The 21486-nt window shown below is 43.6% G+C and overlaps 1 protein-coding gene across 6 annotated transcripts in view; it reads right to left on the minus strand.

Annotated features, from left to right (window-relative positions):
- The window catches only part of CDK15 (cyclin dependent kinase 15), a 105638-nt gene that overhangs the window by 38992 nt on the left and 45160 nt on the right, over positions 1 to 21486 (minus strand). For all 6 annotated transcript variants that reach the window (XM_051849286.2, XM_070070379.1, XM_051849288.2 and 3 more), the window contains exon 9: positions 8482 to 8575. In XM_051849286.2, coding sequence (XP_051705246.2) covers positions 8482 to 8575 — 94 coding nt within the window. The remainder of the gene's footprint in view (positions 1 to 8481; positions 8576 to 21486) is intronic.

Consider the following 21486-nt stretch of genomic DNA (forward strand, 5'->3'; position numbering starts at 1 on the left):
AGCATTATCGCAGTATAACTCTTTTGAAGCGTGTCTCCAAAAATCTACCGGATCCACATGTAAAACAGTGACTATGTAGCTGACACCATTTTTAAGGCCGGAAGCCAATTGCCTGACAGTGACTGGACATAATCAATGAGGAATCTAGGACCACCATGTCTATCAGTCGGCAGACTAGGCCTCCGACGGAGAGCTAGAATAATTTTTGGTTCCTGTTCAGCTTGTCTTCAAATGAAAGACATTTAAGTGTTATTTTCCCTCATATAATAGCAAATCACGATACCCAGTCAAGTCTTCCTTCTTTGATCCTCTCCCTAAACAAACTGAAAAGCCAGTGAGCGTCTTCGAGGCCTTCCCATCACCCTCTCTGAGCCAGAGGGAGCCCTAAAGATCTTGGAATCCAGTTTGAAAAACCAACTGGACAAATTCTTTGGTGGGGGAGGGCCGGGAAGGGAAACTCACTTCTCTTTTGGAACCGGAACAGCTGATGTGTTTGGACAGACGCACGTGTAAACAAGTAGGTGTGACTCATGTGTGCCTTTAAGAAAGCAAAGATAAGAGACAACAATCCAGGAAATAAATAATCACATCTCTGTCTTCTCTAAGGTGAGAGCTCTCAGAATTGTTGGCTACTTTGTACTATGTTTTACTAACGTTGACAAAAGGGGTTCCAGAATTTTTTGAAAATCTTATGTTGAAAGCTTCAAGCTTGAGCTTTTAAAAGCTTAAATAAAATTCAAAATACTTGATTCGGAAATTTGAGGTGCAGTTCCTGTTTGAAAAGTATTGAATTTTTTTTTTTTTTTTTTTTTTTTTACTTGAGAAAATGACTGAATCTCCCATTCACTGCCTGGGAAACTGAAAACTAAAAATGGTTGATTTATTCCCTCCCTGAAGGCTTTTAAAAGGCAGCCAGTGAGTGCTATGTTTGAAACCACAGTGGACTGGAGAGGCTGTTTATCTGCCTTTATTGGAATGGAAACTAAAGGCATTTTGATTAATGGATTTAAAGTCAGGATAGTTTATCCTGATTTTAGAACTGAATCCAGGATTATGTGCAAAAAAATCAGTTATTAAGAGTTAGATTTAAAATTTATTTATTTGCATTTTATTTGAAAGACACAGAGACAGAGGCAGAGAGACAAAGAGAGATCTTCCACTGGCTGGCTCGCTTCCCCAAATGTCCACAAAAGTTGGCAGCTGGACCAGGTCAAATCCAGTAGCTCAGAACTCCATCCTGGTCTCCCACATGGGCGGCAGGGATCCAAGTCCCTGAGTTCCCATCTGCTGCCTCCTGCATTGCACATTTAGTAGGAAGCTGGATTATAAGTGGAATAGCTAGCAGCTGGTGCCACGGCTCACTAGGCTAATCCTCCGCCTGCGGCGCCGGCACCCTGGGTTCTAGTCCCGGTTGGGGCGCCAGATTCTGCCCCGGTTGCTCCTCTTCCAGTCCAGCTCTCTGCTGTGGCCCAGGGGTGCAGTGGAGGATGGCCCAAGTGCTTGGGCCCTGCACCCGCATGGGAGACCAGGAGAAGCACCTGGCTCCTGGCTTTGAATCGGCACAGCGCGCTGGCCGTAGTGGCCACTTGGGGGGTAAACCAACAGAAAAAGGAAGACCTTTCTCTTTGTCTCTCTCTTGCTGTCTAACTCTGCTTGTCAAAAAAAAAAAAAAAAAAAAAAAAAAAAAAAAAAAAAAAAAGGAATAGCCAGGATTTGAACCAGGCACTCCCAAATGGAATGTGGGCATCATCATCAATGACTTAAACCACTATGACGAATGCCCACCCAGAAGAATTAATATTTTTAAAACATTGGTCTGAAAGTGGTGACAGCTGTTATTAAGGTTCACGCGTGCGCGCACACACACACACATGCATTTCAGAAGATGGTAAAATAAAGATTGAGAACTCCTCATTATGTCTTTATTCCTGAAAGTGGGATCTCAGGATCGAGGCAGAGGCCACTGTGCTTAGAGGCTGGGAGATCTGGGATGGATCTGTTGCTTTCAAAGAAGCAATTCCTTCATAAAATATCACAGAGCCTGAACTAGCTTTCCATTTTTATCTGTGTAGAGAGATAAAATTACTAAATTTTTATTACTAAATTGTAGTTTACTAAATTACATTGAGTAAAACACAAATTCTGGAGCTATTGGTCCTTCGTTTACTTTTCTAACCTGCTTCACAGGCAACAAAAGCAAAAATGGACAAATGGGATCACTAACAATCACAGCAAGAGAAACAACAGAACGAAGAGACAACCTACAAGGTGGGAGAAAAAATTTACAAACCATGCTTTTGACAGGGTTAATGTCCAAAATATACAAGGAACTCAAAGAACTCAATAGTAAAAAGACAAATAACCCATTTTTTAAAAGATCAAAATACCGTGATGGACCCACAAATACAAAAAATGCCCATCATCTCTAATAATCAGAGAAAGGCAGGCAGGTTATGGCCACAGTGAAATCTCATCTCTTGCCTGCTGCTACTATCAAAAAGAACAAAGATAGGTTTTAACAAAGATGTGGAGAACTAGAATCCTAGCAAGCTATTGACGTGAATGTAAATTAGTACCGCCACAGGATAGGTGTTTGGTGCAGCGGCTAAAACACTCTTTGGGGTGCCTGCATTCCAGGTTGGAGGTTGAATGTGAGTCCTGGCACCTCCGCATCTGATCCAACTTCCCGCTAATGCTCTCCCTGAAAGACAGCAGATAACAGTTCAAGTATCTGCGTCCCTGCCATCTAGATGGGAGACCCTGATGGAGTTTTGAGTTCCTGGCTTCAGCCTGGCCCAGCCTGGCTGTTGTGGGAATTTGGGGAGTGAACCAGTGGATGGAAGATATCTCTCTCTCTCTCTCTTCCTCCCTCCCTTTCAAATAAAATAAATTGGCCAGCGCTGCGGCTCACTAGGCTAATCCTCCACCTTGCGGCGCCGGCACACCGGGTTCTAGTCCTGGTCGGGGCGCCGGATTCTGTCCCGGTTGCCCCTCTTCCAGGCCAGCTCTCTGCTGTGGCCAGGGAGGGCAGTGGAGGATGGCCCAAGTGCTTGGGCCCTGCACCCCATGGGAGATCAGGATAAGTACCTGGCTCCTGCCATCGGATCAGCGCGGTGCGCCGGCCGCGGCAGCCATTGGAGGGTGAACCAATGGCAAAGGAAGACCTTCTCTCTCTCACTGTCCACTCTGCCTGTCAAAATAAATAAATAAATAAATTAATTAATTAATTAACATGCTCTAGCACTTTCCACACCCAGGCACTGGGCTAGGAAACAACAGTGTGTTGAAGAGATAGCTACGCCCATGTTCGCTGCAGTGTCATTCACAATCACCAAGCTACGGAATCAACCTAGCTGTCTGTCACCGATCTTGGATGCATAAAGGAAATGTGGTGCAGGTACACGAAGGAATGCTATTCGGCCTTCAGAAAAGGAAATCCCGTTATCTGTGAGGACATGGATGAAGCTGGAAGTCGCTATCAAAGGAAATAAGCCAGGAACAGGATGACAAATACCTCATGATCTCACTTGTCTTTGGAAGCTAAAGAGGCTGAAACCCCAGGAGCAGAGCGTGAAGAGGTGGAGGCTGCAGGTGGGAGATGATGGTTGAAGGATGCAAAATTTCAGTTAGACAAGAGGAAGAAGTCCGAGAGATCTACTGTGCAACCTTGTATTCTTGACAGGCACCAGAGACTTGGTTTTAATTGCTCTTACCACAAACACTGGTAAGTATGTGACGCGATGCCAGTGTTCACGTCCTTGATTTGGCCGTTCCACAATGCACATGTGTTTCAGATCATGTTACACACAATAAATATAATTTTTATTTTTTATTTACCAAAAAAAACATCAGCCTGGATCCGAAGCTTACCCAGGGTTACTCAGATGCAAAACTCAGCCATACGGATCAGCTGCATATACGCGTCGGGTGTCATTAACTATGATGTCAGGGACGCCATCCCTTCCGCCAGGCTTTTCTCTTGCTTGGCATTTTTGCTGTAACTTTGTGTGAGCTTGAGTGTGGCAAAACTACTCGGGGACATTATTTCCTCATTGGGAAAAACAAAAAAACTTGAGTCTGAATTTGTAGAGTCCCTCCTTAGCAGTCTTCCTTCACAGGTGATCGGAAGACTTTATCGTGGCTTGAATTTTGGTAAGGCGTGCCAGCAACAACCATGCTTTACTTACAGGGTAAATTAAATCCAAGTGCTATTATTCAGCACTTGCCACACACCAGGCACTGGGCCAGAAAAAAGACTTCTGACCTGCCTGAGGTGTGGTGGTATAGAAGACAACGCAGGTGTGGACAGTGGGGACTCTCCCTTTGTCTTCAGATTGTGGAACTACAGATGTAAAACAAGACTGTGGTCTCTCCCTGCTTGGATGGGACCATGGGAAAATGAGATGTAATGACTCCAACCTCCTGATGCCTGTAAAAATACGGTTCGCAGCAGCTTTGGGGCTCAGCAGGTTAAGCCACTGTCTGTGAGGCACACAGGCTGTATCAGAGTGCAGGTTCCCACCCAGCTCCCTGCTAGTGCACCTGGGAAAGCAGCAGATGGTGGTCCACATACTTGGGCCCCTTCACCTATGTGGGAGAACTGGAAGGAGCTCCTGGCTCCTGGTTCTGGCCTGGCCCAGCCCTGGCTGTTGTGGCCATTTGGGGAGTGAGTTAGTGGATTGAAGATTCTCTCTCTCTGGCACTCTTTCAAATAAACAAATAAATAAATCTTAAAAGACTATAGCTAAGTGATTTAGAAATATGTCCTTGAGTCAACAATGAGCTATGAAAGTTTACCAACTTGAGAAATACTTGAGGGAAAAATGTCCTGAAGAGAGTAGAATATGACAATCTTCCAAAAGTCCAAAACCCATATGTGGTTTAAAAAACCTCATGGACTTTCATTTGTTCTACACCAAAATAAACTGTCGCTCCCCCATTCGCAGAGGAACAACACTGAACCCTGCGCTGTTCTTTCTACCCGGCTCTTCCTGGGTTAGCTGCCGGCCCCTCCACCTCTGTGGAGGGGCGGCGCCCCCCCCCCCCCCCCCCCCCGCCACTTTCCCCGCTTCCGCGGAGGAGCGGCACACCGCCGGCCGGCTCTCTCGGGGGCTGCTCAGATGTTCCTCAGGTGTTCCCTTCAGATGTTCCTGGTGCATGTTGTCTCTCTCCTCCTTTATAGTCCTCTTCCACCAATCCCAACTCTGCTACCCACATGCAGAGTACGCTGCTCTCCTCCAATCAGGAGCAGGATCAGCTCCTGCAGCTTATCAAACTGATGAGGCAGCTGCGTAGAGGTTGTTTGGTCTCTCTCTCTCAGCACCATATTGTGGGAGAGCAGATGCATAGAATAAGTCTTAATTCCAGTAACTTAGTCTAGTCTCAGTTGCTCCCCACAATAAACCTATGTTTTTATTCCATCTCCCATAAGCTTTTGGAAATGCCCTTGCATGATGATGGAAAATGAGAGTGGAGCTACAATGTCCTGTACCTTCTGCTCAGAGAAGTCACAGCATCACAGAGTCAGAGAACTCAACACAATTCAAGATGCTGAGGCCCAGAGAGGTTGGTTACAAGACCCACTGCACCTCACACCTGCAGAGGGCGCTGCATTTGGACCTCACCAATCCTGACTTCAGGTGGATGTTATTTCTCACATGCTTACATGTTTCACACTTGTGATGAGTTGTCATACACAAAGTTGTCAAAATACACCTTTGACTTACTGTGGTGTGGGGAAGACGGCAGCAGACAGGAACATGGCGGCCGGGGAAGGACTTGTCGGATACATTTGTTTTTGGTTTTTTTTGGCACTGTCTGTCCAGATTCAAGCCCAAATCCCTTCACTTACTGATTCACTTAAAACATCTTTCAGGAGTCCAGTGTCAGTCACTAAGGCCAATCCTGGAAACTTGAACTAAGAACTAGAAAGTTATCAGATCCTGGGGAACATCTAGCCTACTTTTTCTGTCCTATGATTTCCGGGGCTGTGCTAACTGCAGGGAACTGTAACATAAATGTTTTTTTCAAATAGTACAGAACATTAAAAAAAATAAGTTTATACACAACTCTTCACACCCAAATATACTTGTATCCTTTCCAAGTGGTCTTACACATCTTAGTTCGACATTGCAATTTATACTAGCCATCTATACATACATCCTTTTACGTATTATGTGGGTTCTGTTCATTTCACATGATTTCCTCATGCTCTACTCATCAGACTCTTAGCCTGAACAACACTTGACATTACAGATTTTGCTTCTTCTTATGCTTTCTTTTCTCCATGCCTTGTGGCCTCTGATAAGAATGTGCAAAGTACTTACACAATGATGAATGTCCGATAAGTGTTGCTTCCTGATTGATTAAATCACAAGGAAAAACTCCTTGCGGGTACAGAAGGCCATTGGAAGGTGAGGTCTAGACAATGCTAACTGTGCTTCCTGTATTGTGGGGAAGAAGTGACATGACTACATGCAGAACAGAACAACTAGGTTAAACATCAGGTAACGTTTATGAGCACGTAGGTTATTGAAACCCCTGCCTACAACAATTTATATGAGAGAAGAAGAAAGCCAACATTTATTGAGCACTTCCGGTGTACAGAACTTGTGATGCATTTGGTCTCACAACAAGGCTAGGAAGTCACTATCACTAATCCCAGTTTACAGAGGGAGAACTGAAGCCCAGGGAGACTACATCACTTGTGCACACTCATTTAAGGAGCAAGTGGCCAGAATTCATGCCACGTCTTCTGACTCCCAAGTCTTAACCTTAGGTTCCTGTGGGGAGCAACTCAGACTAGACTGTTACTCGAATTAAGACTTATTCTATGCATCTGCTCTCCCACAATATGGCGCTGGGAGAGGAGGAAACAGCTTCTACACAGCTGCCTCCAGTTCAACCAATAAACAGCAGGAGCTGCTCCTGATTGGAGGAGAGCAGTGTACTCGGCATGTGGGTAGCAGAGTTGGGATTGGTGGAAGAGGACTATAAAGGAGGAGAGAGACAACATGCACCAGGAACATCTAAGGGGAACATCTATCTGAAGGAACACCTGTGCAGCCTCCGAGAGAGCCGGCCAGCGGTGTGCCGCTCCCCTGCGGAAGTGGGGAAAGTGGCTAGGGGGAACCGCCCTTCCACGGAGGTGGAAGGGTCAGTAGCCAACCCAGGAAGAACCAGCAGCAAACCCGGGGAAGGCCGAGCAGACAAAAGAACAGCGCAGGGTCCTGTGTCGTTCCTCCACGAAGAGGGGGAGCGACAGGTTCCCTCCAGCCCCAGCGATGGCACAGCATCTGATGATGTCATGTGAAGAGAGCATTTCTCTGTCTTGCAGGGGTTTTGAACAAAGGTCTTTTGGCTCGAAAAATATCCTTTTTAGTTTGTGACTGTTTCCCAGTGTTCCCCATGTTTCCTCATAAAGAAAACTTAATGTCTATGATTAATCTTTATAAAATATCTTGATTTCACAAAGTCCCTTTTATTTGAGGCAGAGGAGAAGGAGCAGGTTGCAGGGTAGGAAGTGACTACCCTCCCCCCATTTAAATCACCTTGACACATCCTTCAACCTGCATGAGCCTTGCAAATGTGATGCTATGTGAAGCAAGCCAGATGCAGAAGGCAGATGTTGTACCATCCTCTTAGAGGAGGCGTGAGGAGTAGGCAAATTCATACAGATGGAAAGTAGATGAATGGTTAGCAGGGGGGCTAGGCTGGAGCACCAGGCGGGTTACTGCTGAATGAGTGAGAGCTGCTCTTTGGGACGATGCCAAGGTTCTGGAAATGGTGGCAGTGGAGGAGGCAAAACTCCATGATTCTTCTTAAAGCCAACGCACTGTACACTTACAAACAGTTAAAATGGCAAAGTTTATATCACGTATATTTCAGCCTCATACAAGTCACCCAAAAAGGAACTATGCAGATGACTATAGTATGAGTATAGTACTATATAAGCACATAAAAACAAAGCACACGAAAGGGCAGGTGAAGCAGGGATAAACAATGAATAAAGAAATGGGGCCCAATACACACACAAAGGCATTGTGACACCCTAGGAATTTGGTTGTGGATGAGCATGATAAACAGTATATGTCTCTCGTTTCTATCAGGATTCCATGAAAATTTAATGTCTTATCCTCAGGTGATCAAGATTCAAGGTAAACACATGGCAGAATTAGAGTTGGGGGTGGCAAGGTAGGGACCCAAGAAATTCTCCTGGGGAGTTAAGGTGATGATAATGATAATAATAATAATAATAGCCGGAGACCGGACGTCACCAGTGAGGTGGATTCCTGGGCTGTCACGGGAAAGCAGCAGGTTTCTTGACCGCTCATTCCTAAGGTGCTTATCCCTGTGGCAAACATCAATTTCCACAACCTAGAGGCGGCTCCCTATCTCAAAGCAGATGGATCACTGGCGCAAATTGAGTTCAAAGTTCAAAATGCAGGTACTTCTCTTTCTTAAGAGACGTTTTTCTCTTACCTCCCAGATCTTCTCCAGTTGTTCAAGGATGTTGGAAACCCCAGGAAACAGAGGTTGGCCCTGGAACATTTCAATAAAGATGCAGCCCGCGCCCCTGGCACAGGAAGCAAGAGTCAGTGACGCCTTCAAGGAGACTCTGGGTGCAACACTGAACATCAGAGCGCTCCCTGCTGAGAAACACTCCGGAGCTGTTACATAGGGGCCACATGCTACAGAGTCTGGGGCAAAAAAAAAAAAAAAAAAAAAAAATCGAGTTGTCTGCACCTTTTTGTTAAAATGGAAAACAGTCAGTAGTGGTTAGGAACACGGTATGAAGATATTTCAGGAAGAACAGGAAGAAAAAAAGAAAAAAAAATAGAATGAAAAGTTTATTTTGGTAAAAAAAAATTGAAACCCATGCATACCTTTTCATAATACACATTTCTATGAACTTTTTGAAGACCCCCTCATATAGTTATTACACGGTTTAGGTCATTAAAGTTCATGAGCTCTCGGTTTTATAAGAGGGGAAGGTACTGAATCCTGATACTGCACACCCCTTTTCATTGAATCAAGGATGCTATTATTGTAAGAGGCGTCATTATTTTATGTACCATTAGGAAATTAAAGAGGTTGGCCCTGTGGTGCAGTGGGTTAATGCCCTGGCCTGAAGTTCCGGCATCCCATATGGGTGCCAGTTCTAGTCCTGGCTGCTCCTCTTCTGATCCAGCTCTCTGCTATGGCCTGAGAAAGCAGTAGAAGATGCCCCAAGTCCTTGGGCCCCTGCACCCGCATGGAAGACCTGGAAGAAGCTCCTGGTTCCTGGCATCGGATCGGCACGGCTCCAGCTGTTGTGGCCATCTTGGGGAGTGAACCAGTGGATGGAAAACCTCTCTGTCTCTACCTCTCTCTCTGTCTCTACTTCTCTCTGTGGCTCTTTCAAATAAATAAAATAAATGTTTTAACAAAATAAATAAATAAAAAAACCTGTAAGTTACCCCCTAAGCATGTACTACGAATATGTATCAATTAAAAATATTTTAAATGTTTGGGATAGGCACGACAGCTCAGTAATTAAGATGTTGCTTGAGATGCCTGCGTCCCATAGCAGAGAGCCCAAGGTCAAATCTCGCCTTTGCTTCTGATTCCGCTCTCTGCTAATGGGCACCCTGGAAGGCAGCACATGATGGCGCATGTTCTTGGGTCCCTGCCACCTACATAGGATGGAATTCTGGTCCCCTAGCTTCGGATGGGCCCAGCCCCAGCTGGTGTGGGCATTTGGGAGTGAACCAGCACATGGAAGATCTCTTTTTCCCTGTATAAATCTCTCTCTCAAATAAGAATACATTTTTAAAAAATATTATTTATTTATTTGAGAGGTAGAATTACAGACAGTGAGAGGGAGAGACAGACAGAAAGGCCTTCCGTCCATTGGTTCACTCCCCAATGGCCGCTACGGCCGGAGCTGTGCCAATCCGAAGCCAGGAGCCAGATGTTTCTTCCAGGTCTCCCATGTGGGTGCAGGGGCCCAAGTGTTTGGGGCATCTTCTACTGCTTTCCAGGCCACAGCACAGAGCTGGACTGGAAGAGGAGCAGCCAGGACCAGAACCAGCACCCATATGGGATGCCGGCACTGCAGGCAGAGGATTAACCTACTGTGCTACGGTGCTGGCCCCAAATAAGAATACATTTTTAACAATCACCATCTCTAAATGCACACAGAGAACACAGCACGGCCAGAATATTTATGTTATACTTATTGAAAGAGTTGTGAAAATTTAGTTGGAGATTATTTTATCATATATCATCCTGGACAGGCTAAAAAATGTGGAGCACTGAGGAAAGCGAGCTGGCTGCAGTACTTCCAGAGCCTTTTCACGTTCAGTATTTGACCCAGACTCGTCGGTGTTGTGTTTACCCACAGTAGCACTCTCGATATTCAGAATTTGATGATGCAGCATTTCTTAAAATAATCCCTAGAAGAACCAAGAGTCATTGGTGCTGGGCTCCTGAGCTGGCTTTGCAGTTACCTCGAGTTCACTTACTTTTTGACTCCTGCTTAAGGAATGTAGCTAAACATGTCTGATTCAATCCTTTCCACAACCATTTGGTTCCTAGGGTTAAAAAAAAAAAAAAAAAAAAAAAGTCCTCTGGTCTGCGGGGTTTTCTCCCGCGGCACTGACACCATTCTGCAAGTGTGGATGCTGTCTCCTTTGATGTTCACACTCGTGCACTGGCAGCGTGCTCACAACTGCAGCCTGGCGGGCTCCTGCTGTAAGATGCAGTGGGACTTCACAGAAAGATCCAGCTTGAAGTAGATGTCATAGTGTGAAATATGCATTTTCCTTCCCATGTGGTCAAATTGAAGGCATGTTCTCGAGGGATAGGAAGGAGTAAGATTTATTTTTCTAATAATGCACATTTTTATTGTTGGACATTTTTTGAGTGTTAAAGATGGTTCAGGTCACCAATTACAGATGATCCCCACGGACCAATATTTTCTAGAAAAATTTTTTATCCCAAATGCCTTTCACTATAAAACATAATTTTGTGAACTCCCTAAATCATTTTGCCACTCTTGTGTGACATAGTAAAGAAGGAAACTTAAGTAAAACATTTTATTATAGATTGCCATATTACTAAAAATTTATTTTCAAGTTAATTTTGAATATGATTTTTAATAGTATGCATGTGTGTTTATTATGCATGATGAATTTTTACTCTCACTGTCAATACATGCTATTTAATTAGCTTTTCATTGACTATATAAGAGAAAGCAGATTTCCTGACAATAAAGTTTAAAAAATAATGTTTTAATTTTGTATCTGGTTTAGAGACAGAATATATACTAAAAGAAAGATTGAAATTTAACTGTATTTTATTGTGTTAAAATTCACAAACTGTTTTCATGACCTAATATTAGGTTTGAACTTAATCAACTGGCTTATTCTTTGTATTTTGTAAAGAAAAAAAAAAAGATATCAAAAAGTTACAAGTAGGTATCTCCCTGCCTCAAACAACAAGTTGCTTTTATTCTCAATTGAAAAAAGGCCAATTTGGATATGATGACTATCTTTTTTCCTTCTCATTGATTCTTGCTTTTCAAGAGACATCTTGATATGTGATTCAAGAATTTTTTGTGTTTATTTTCATCTACTTGAAAGGCAGAGTAGGAGAGAGGGAGAGAGAGAGAGAGAATATCTTCCATTCACCCATTCACTGGTTCACCCCCCACTGGATGCCTGCAACAGCCAGGGCTGGGCCAGGCCAAAGCTGGGAGCCTGGAATTCAGTCTGGGTCTCTCCCAGGGGTGGAAGAGACCCAAGTCCTTGATCCATCATCTGCTGCCTCTCGGAATGGGCACTAGCAGGAAGATGGACCAGAAATGGCATAGCTGGGACTCCACAAAGGCATTCCAACCCCGGAGGTAGGCATCCTGAGTGCGGGCTCCACCTCCTGTGCCACAACCCCTGCCCCAGACACAAGAATCTTGATCAGACAAACGTAATTTATGAACCTAGCCAAGAGCATCTTGAGATGAACTTTTAGAACTGTCACTTTAATGCTCCTCAGTAATTTGTATTTCAACATCTGAGTTCTTTGGAGTCCTGTCTCTAAAACGACAGCTATGAAAAGTATAAATGAAGCCATGCACGCAGGAGAACAGAAGTAACGGACAAGTGTGCGATGGTTAGGAACCACCCTGGTGGCTAGTGGTGGTCGGAGGAACCGCTGGGAACTCTCACTGGTGGGGACGATGGTATCGCCAAGTGCTCTCCACCCCAGTCACGCCTTCTCCATGTAATCTTGCAAAGCCTCAGGCCACTTCATTTGGAAGCGTGTGTGTAGGAAACACACATGTAACCGTCTTGTGACTTGTTTATAAAGTAGAAATGGAAGTGTGCTGGTCTTTAAAGAGCTGAACCAAGCTCTCCATCTAGTTCCCCAATACCGTCCAGAAATCCCAGAGGCTCAAACTATAGAAGGCTTCAAGGCGTTTCCAACAAGGTTCAAAAAGCAAAGTCTGGCCGGCGCCATGGCTCACTAGGCTAATCCTCCGCCTAGCGGCGCCGGCACACCGGGTTCTAGTCCCGGTCGGGGCGCTGGATTCTGTCCCGGTTGCCCCTCTACCAGGCCAGCTCTCTGCTGTGGCCTGGGAAGGCAGTGGAGGATGGCCCAGGTCCTTGGGCCCTGCACCCCATGGGAGACCAGGAGAAGCGCCTGGCTCCTGCCTTCGGATCAGCGCGGTGCGCCGGCCACAGCAACCATTGGGGAGGGTGAACCAACGGCAAAAGGAAAACCTTTCTCTCTGTCTCTCTCTCTCACTGTCCACTCTGCCTGTCAAAAAAAAAAAAAAAAAAAAAAAAGGCAAAGTCATCTCTAGGTTTAGGCCTCTGGTCCACTTTCCCTACTTGCAAGCCTTCAGAGCCTAGGGAAGGCTTGCTGCCTGTTCATGGTGTCCTTTGTGTGGTGGCTGTGTTAAACCAAGAAGAAGGTCCTTTGCACAGTTTCTCAGAGTCCTCTGTCCTCTCTGCCACCGGGATGGTGCACAAACTTGTGTAAAACGTATTAGTGAAAACCGGAACACCCAGACCATTATACAAATACCATAAAATATCACAAGATGTTTTGTTAGAGACATAAAATGCTACTATTTGGTTGAAATTCTCCATTTGCATTTTGGAGCAGGTTGAAACCTTCCTTACCTAACAAATCTAGTCTGTATATGTGGGGTGTGTGTGTGTGTGTGTGTGTGCCTTTAAAACACAAAATTCTTAAATCAGTTGTATTTCAGTTCTAGAATATCTATAAGTACCATAAATAGCAGGACCTCGAAAACAAAACAAATCTACATGTGAAATATAGAAGGTGTTTTCCAGGTGTATGCGTTGTGCTTTATAAGCTACACACTTCATCTCCCTGTTTGTGAATTTGTTTTCCGGAATGGTTCTATTGCTTATTTGTTTCTTAAGAATACAAGTCACGTGCCTGTCATTTATTTTGCCCACCGCAGACTAGCCTTAAGCAAACATTTTAAATATTCTGAACATTGAGGTCCAGATGGGGAACCAACTCCTATCTCCTTTTATTCTTCTGTTTTGTTCTTAATCTTCATTCCGGTGGCTCTTCTTACCCTCCGTGTCTTCAGGCTTCTCAGTGGATTTCTGCTCGGTGCAGACACCCCTGGGGTAGCCTAGGTAGGTGCAAGGGAACTTCACACACAGGGGGAAAAAAAGACCGGGTGGCATCAAACACTGACTTCTTCCAGAAAGAAACGACGTGCTGGGTCATTTTATTATCCAATTGTGGTTCGTCAGTCAAGTTAGAGGAAACAGCTTACATGGTTTCTGCTTTTTCTGGCTCTTTTCCTAACTTTTTCTCTATTCTGAGCATGAATAAATTCTTCTGTAGGAGAAGAGAAGATTCCTCAGATTCCTTAGGCAATCCCCGGGGAGGAGGTATGGGGGGGGGGTGATCTCAGGGGTTTGAGGCTTTTCAGAGGTGCAAGGAGCATATAAAAATGTTGGGAGAAATGGATCGGACTCTCATTTTTCACTGTTGAAATTAATTCAGAACAGCACGATATAAGGCAGTAACAAGATGTGTCCATCTGCTGTTCCCTGAGCCACTTTTTATATTTGGAAGCTTGCAGCAAGAAACCTGACCGGGAAGTATCTCTCCGGCAGGGTTAAGTTTCCGTAAGTCCTAATGTAGCAGCCGCCTGAAGCCAGTGCTGCATAGAGGACCTTGTGAATCAAAATAGCTCCTCTTAAGAATACGGCATTAAAACGTGCACGAGCCTTTGAGAACATGATGCTAGGCAAAACAAGCCAGACATGAAAGGGTAAGGATCGGATGGCTCCACTTAGAGGAGGTACCTAGAATAGTCCAGTTCAGACAGACAGAAGGCAGGAGCGTGGCTACCAGGGGCTGAGAAGTGGGAAGTTCTGGCTTCAGTACGGGATGCTGTGACGTTCTGGAGAGGGATGGTGGGGACGGGATGGTGGGGACGGGTATGCAGCAATGGGAATGAGCTGAATGCCACTCGGTTCTGCACTTGAAAATGGCTAAAAACGGCACTTTTTTGCTATGTGTAGTTTAATACAAAAACAAAAATAAATAAATAAATAAATAAGTTGCGAGCATTGGGAATAACCAGTTGCCCTACTTGTACATTTTCATGATTAACTGGAGCCCTGGGCTGCCTTCCCACCCTGCCACTGCCAGGCCTCCCTGTGAACAGGAGGTCCTTGGACTAACTGTTAAAAGTGTGTGTGTGGTTTGTTTGTTTGTTTGTTTGTTTGTTTTTAAGATGAACCCACTAATGTTCTCCCGCTGTCATTACCTCCTGCAAAACCATTCACTTTGTACCTGTGGGGTTGCCTGGCCTTACAGAATCGGATTCTTTTTCTTTTCCTTCTTTGTCAGTTAGAATGCTCCCTACTCACTTCTCCTATCATTCTAAGATGAAAGAAAAAAAAAAAAAAACAGAGGCAGAGCACTCTCAATGAAAACATCTGATATCCAGCAATTAGTTTGAGAGTGAACAAAAGATACTGTAAATTCAGTGGAAAATGCCTACTGTTCTATTTCCACGTTACTTTAGTTTTACTAAGCAAACAACAATAAAAGTCGAATGAATGCGAGTAATGACAAGAATTTAAACCTATGATTGATTTTTTGTTGTCTGTCATCATTATTCAAGGTTAAATTCATGAAACACTTATCAATGGAATAACATATATTTTGGTAAATGCAATAAAAATGTGATGCTTTGTTTAATGGAAACTTAGCTGTTAAGAGGAACTGAAGAAATTACCTAGAATCTAGCACAAACAGAGAGATGGAAAATGTAAAGGAGAGACTAAGACGGATAAAAGAAGGATGTGGTCTAATAGTGTTGCACTGGAGCTCTGGAAAGAGACGGAATGGAAGAGAATAGAGGCACCTTGCAGAAAGAGGTCATGGGAGGCATGGATTCATAAATGAAAGCAGCACAGTATACACTGAGCAGGGTAAGGAAGAAGAAACCCACGCCCGATTCCTCCTAGTGAGGACTGTGTAACTGCAGAGGCCGAGAACTCACCCACATCCAGAGAAAAGGAACCTACGGAAGCAGGCAGTAAGGCTACAGCAAACTTCCCAGCAGCCAAAATGGAAGACAAAGGAGGGGAAGTAGGGCTTCAAGGCCTCCAGGGAAACGGAGTGTCGATCCAGAATTGTGCTCAGCAAAGTGACATTTCAGCAGTGAGTGTTCATCTGCAGAAAGCACAAACGAGAGAGTCCTCCCACCACCGACAGTCCCATATACAGAAAATCTGAAAAGATGCACTTCAGGAAGAGGAACAGCTGTCCCACAAGTAAGATCCAGCATGCATGAAGGAATAATGGACAGTATGAAATTTATTTGCACTTAATGAAAAGTTTCAAAGTACGTAAAGCAAAACTGGATGCAAGGATGACAAATCAACAACAGAGTGAATGGTTTCAACTTACCTTTCATTGAGATTAGACAGATCAAAGTGATATAAAGATTTGAATAACACAATGAACAGCCTTGAATTTTTGAAAATGTGTAATAACCTGTACCCAAGAATTAGGAACCGCACATTTATCTCAAACACATGAAATAATTACAAACATTGACTATGCATTAGGACACTGTGTCTTATGCTATAATTGGTGAAAAATGAGATTTTCTCAGTTTTTTAGGCAACTTTCAATTTTGAAATAACTTCAAACTGGCAGAAAAGTTGCAATAAGAATAGAAAAAACTCTTAAATCCTTCAAACAGATTAGTCCATTGTTAATGTTTTGCCACTTCCATTTCATTATTCTATTTTTTGCTAAAACACTAGAGAACACATTGAAAATATCATGGCTCTTCACCCCTAAATACATATGATGGTATTTTCTAAGAATAAAGCATTCTCTGGGATTGGTGTTGTGGCATAAAGAGTTAAGCCTCCGCCTGTGGTGCCAGCATACCATATGGGCATGGGTTCAAGTCCTGGCTGCCCCACTTCTGATCCAGCTCCCTGCTAATGCACCTGGAAAAGCAGCAGAAGATGGTCCATGTGCTTGGGCCCCTGCACTCATGTGGGAGACCCAGAAGAGGCTCTTGGTTCCTGGTTTTGGATATGCCCACCTCTGGTTATTGTGGCCATTTGGGAAGTGAACCAGCAATGGAAGACCTTGCTTTCTGTCTCTCTGTCTCTGTCTCTCAAACTCTGCCTTTCAAATAAATAAAAATCTTATAAGAATAAAAGCATTCTCTTTCATAATAACAGTGCAATTATCAAAATCAGGAAACTTAACAATATCAGTATCACTTAATCCACTGTCCATATTTAAATTTTACCTAATGTCCCAATAACATTCTTTTTTTTAAAAAAAAAAGATTTATTTATTTATTTGAAAGTCAGAGTTATACAGAGAGAGAAGGAGAGGCAGAGAGAGAGAGAGAGAGAGAGAGAGAGAGAGGTCTTTCGTCCCCTGGTTCACTTCCCAAATGGCCACAATGGCCAGAGCTGGGTGAATCTGAAGCCAGGAATCATGAATTCTGGGTTTCCCACATGGGTGCAGGGGCCCAAGCACTCAGGCCACCATCTGCTGCATTCCCAGGTGCATGAGCAGGGAGCTGGATCGGGAGCTGGATCAGAAGTAAAACAGCCCAGTCTTGAACTGGTGCCCATATGGGATGCGGGCATTGCACTCAGCAGCTTTACCCACTGCAATACAACACTGGCCCCAAACCTCGACACTTCTAAAGAGTGTAGGCCAGCTGCTTTGTAGAATTATCTCTTAGGCTGGCGCCACGGCTCACTAGGCTAATCCTCCGCCTGCAGCGCCGGCACACTGGGTTCTAGTCCCAGTCGGGGTGCCGGATTCTGTCCCGGTTGCCCCTCTTCCAGGCCAGCTCTCTGCTGTGGCCAGGGAGTGCAGTGGAGGATGGTCCAGGTGCTTGGGCCCTGCACCCCATGGGAGACCAGGAGAAGCACCTGGCTCCTGCCATTGGATCAGCGCGGTGCGCCGGCCACGGCGGCCATTGGAGGGTGAACCAACGGCAAAGGAAGACCTTTCCCTCTGTCTCTCTCTCTCACTGTCCACTCTGCCTGTCAAAAAAAAAAAAAAAAAAAAAAAAAAAAAAAAAAGAATTATCTCTTAAACTGGGTTTATTTAGTGCTTTCTCATGATTAGAGGCAGGTTATACTGTTTTTCTTTTTAAAGAATGTCACATAAATGATGCTGTAATCTTCTCGGTGCATCATATTAGGAAGCACAGGACATTGGTCCCATCATTCAGAATATCAAGTTTAATCAGTTGGGTGTGATGAAAAGCTTCTCTACTGTCAAGTCACTACTTTTTCTTTATGAAGAGGTACTTTGGGACCATGGAAATGTCTTATTGCTCATCTATTTTTTTCTCTTTTAGTTTCGTACTGATGACTCTGGTTTCAACCAATTACTACTAAATCGAATGCAAAATAGTGATTTTTCTAAAACTGTCATTTCTTCTCCCTTTACTAGTTGCAGTCTACTGTTAGGAGGTGTTTTCTCAGCTCTCTAGCTAGCTAGTTTCAGTATGGAGTTCTGTATTCTTATCTTATGTGATGGGTTATAATGCATTGCTCTCGGGGCTGGTGCTATGGCATAACGGGTAAAGCCACCGCCTACAGTGCTGGCATCCCATATGGGTGCTAGTTCAAGTTCTGACTGCTCCACTTCTGATCCATCTCTCTGCTATGGCCTGGGATGGCCATAGTTCTTGGGCTCCTGCACCCACGGAAGACCTGGAAGAAGCTCCTGGCTCCTGGCCTGTGGCCATTTGGCAAGTGAACAGTGGATGGAAGACCTATATCTCTCTCTCTGCCTCTGCTTCTGTCTCTCTGTAATTCTGCCTTTCAAATAAAAAAATAAATAAATCTTTAAAAAAATGCATTGCTCTTATCATTTACTTTCTTCCTCAAATTATTTCAGATTTGGCCAATGGAAGCCTCTTCAAATTGCTTCCCATGTTTTGTGATCTCTTTAGGAAGTCATCCATGCTTATTTTCTACTTTCCTGCACCAGCCTTAGAATCAGAACGCTTTGTGGTGGAATGAGAAGGCTGTGCCAAGATGGCACTGGTGAGCGAGCGTCAGTTACTCAGGAAATGGCTTCGGGACCCACCTGGCACAGGAGCCTGCCTGGCAACAGGTAGTGATTGGTTACAGCATAAACCACCCCTTGACCGGATTGGCTGCCTCGGCTATATAAGCTGCTGTATCAACTGCGAACTGCTCCCCTCTAGCCCACTTTCACCAGACTCCCGGTGTCTGTGTGTCTGTGTGGTGACTCTGCACCTCTTGCCCCCACCACACTTCTCTCAGAACGAATCCACAGCAACAGTTCTTCAAAAATGTTTAGTTCTTCTTAGTATAGAATGGTATAAAGAAATCAAGATCTAGGTGGTAGACCAACACTTATGTCAAGTGCAATAATAAAGTTCTCTTAAAAAATGCATACCTGGCTTCACCAAATTCTCTCTGAGGAAACCATCATGTGCATGGCCTCAAAGATATCCCTTAAATAAATTCCAAGGCAAATTAGCATATGACTGCCAAAAACAACTCAACACACATTGAAAAAAAAAAAAAGGCATGTGCAACAACCAAAAGAAATAACAGACAATGAAACAGACTTGCAAGAACCTTTGCTGTCAATGGATAAGACCTTAGGAAAAAAAGTAATAAAACTTTACTGAAAGTCATCAAAGAAGCACCAAACAGATGGAGCAAAGCCATGCGCAAAAATTGGAAGACAATACAATAGAGATGTTAATCATCCTGAATTGTTCTATAATTTCCATGCAGTTTCAGTAAATGCTACTAAGATCTTTCATGAAATCTGAAGCACTGAATCTACAGTTTATATGGAAACTTAGAAGGGAAAATACTCTGAGGAAAGGGTTGAAGTAAGTGGAAAGACTTGTCCTACAAAATAGCAACTATTACTATAAGCCTATAGAAATTAATAGTGGTGGCATTGTTATAAATTGATGCTAGTGGAACAGAAAGGAGAGCCTAGAGTCAGATCTATGCTTTTTTGGGAACTTAACATTTAACATTTGGTATGGCCCATCACTGAAGAACTGAGGTGAGACAACTAGTTAGCAGATGCAAAGTCAATCTCAATATAATAGAGATTTAAAGTGAAAGGAGAGGTACTACATTTGGCCCAGCAGTTAAGACACCACTTGGGATGCTCACATCCCATACTGGAGGGCTTGGTTTGAGGCCCAGTTCTGGTTCTGATCCAGCTTCTTGCCAGTGTGCGCCCTGGCAGACAGAGGTGATATCCAGTAATTGGGTACCTGGAGACCTGGATTAAATTCCTGGCTCTTACCATTGGACTGGCCCAGCCCTGAATGTTGAAGGCATTTCAGGGAAGGAAGCAGTAGATGGAAGACTATCTCCATCTCCATCTTTATCTTTATCTCTATGTCAATCTCTGTCTCTGCCTTTCAAAGGAATAAATAAATACAATTAAAGTGAAAGGAAAAACTTTACAGCCTTTTAAAGAATGCACTGGATAATATTCTAACTTTAGGAAAAAAAGAATGATTTTAAAACAAGAAACAAAAAAGACTAACCATAAAAGAAAAGACTGATATGTCAATAATACTAAAATTAAATGTGTTGAAAAAGATAACATCAAGATATGAAAACAAGCCTTGAACTGGGAGGGGCTACTTGTACACGTAATTGATAAAAGATTAGTATGCAGGACTGTGAAGAGCTCCTGTAAGTCAATAAAGAAAGACAGAGATGGAGGAAGACAGAGACAGTGAAGCCAACTGAAATTGAACAGACACAAGTATTTCACAGAACAGGGAACACAAATGGGAAATAATCGCTAAAAATATGTCCAACTTCAGTAATAATGAGGAAAATGTAAATTTAGATATTGCTCTACACACCTGAGTAGCAGAAATTAAGAAATCTGACGTGACAAAGTTGGTGTAGATGTGAATAAGGAACCATAACACATTGCCGGTGTGTCCACTGCTACAATCACTTTGGAAGCCAAATTAGTACTGTTTTATGAAGTTCAGCATTCACATACCTTGGGATACAGTAAATCTACCCCTAAGTAAGTAGCTTAGAGACTTTTTTTAAAGAGGTTTATTTATTTATGTGAAAGGCAGAGTGAAATAGAGAGTGAGAGGAAATCTTGCATCCACTGGTTCACTCCCCAAATGAACTCAACAGTCATATCTGGGCCAGGCTGAAGCCAGGAGCCAGAAACTCCATCCCTATCTCCCACAAGAGTGGCAGGGGCCCAAATACTTGGGCTGCTACCAGGAGGTTAGGTTGGAAGCAGAACAGCTGGGACTGGAGCTAGCACTCCAATATGGGATGCAAGAGTTGGAAGTAGTGGCTTAACTTAGTATGCCTAATGCCTGTCCCCCAGAGAAATTCTTCAGTATAAATTTTGAGTTGTTCAAAATACCAGAAACAAATAGAACAAAACAAAAATCAAACTAGATAACTGACATGCTCATCAAAAGGCAAGAAATTATAGCTACGTAGAGCAGTGTAGATGAATCTTAGAAATAGATTGAGTGAAAAAAGCAAGCCACAGAGGACTAAATAAGATATAATACTATTCATATAAAAGCTGGAAAACAGGTGAAACAAATATTTTTTAGACTACATATAAAATGTAAAAATATTATTTTAAGAGGGTTAAGGTGTTGGTGGCCGAAATATCAAGAGGAAGAGTAATGATAACTTAGTAGAAGCCCCTTGGTAGGGGTGCTGAAGGGACAGGTTGATGGAGAAGGGACCCAAGTCTGTCTCACAGTGTTTCTGGTTGCTACACTGGTGTGGGTTTACAGAATTCACTTTATTTTGCTTCCTAATCTACATCATCTTTCTCAATCCTGACACAACTGACGTTTGGGCTTGGATAAACCTTTTTTATGGAGAGCCGTCCTTTGCATTGTAGGATGTTCAGTAGATCTTTGGCCTGTACCCATTA

Source organism: Oryctolagus cuniculus, chromosome 3, assembly GCF_964237555.1.
Source record: "Oryctolagus cuniculus chromosome 3, mOryCun1.1, whole genome shotgun sequence".
NCBI classification, from domain to species: Eukaryota; Metazoa; Chordata; class Mammalia; order Lagomorpha; family Leporidae; genus Oryctolagus; species Oryctolagus cuniculus.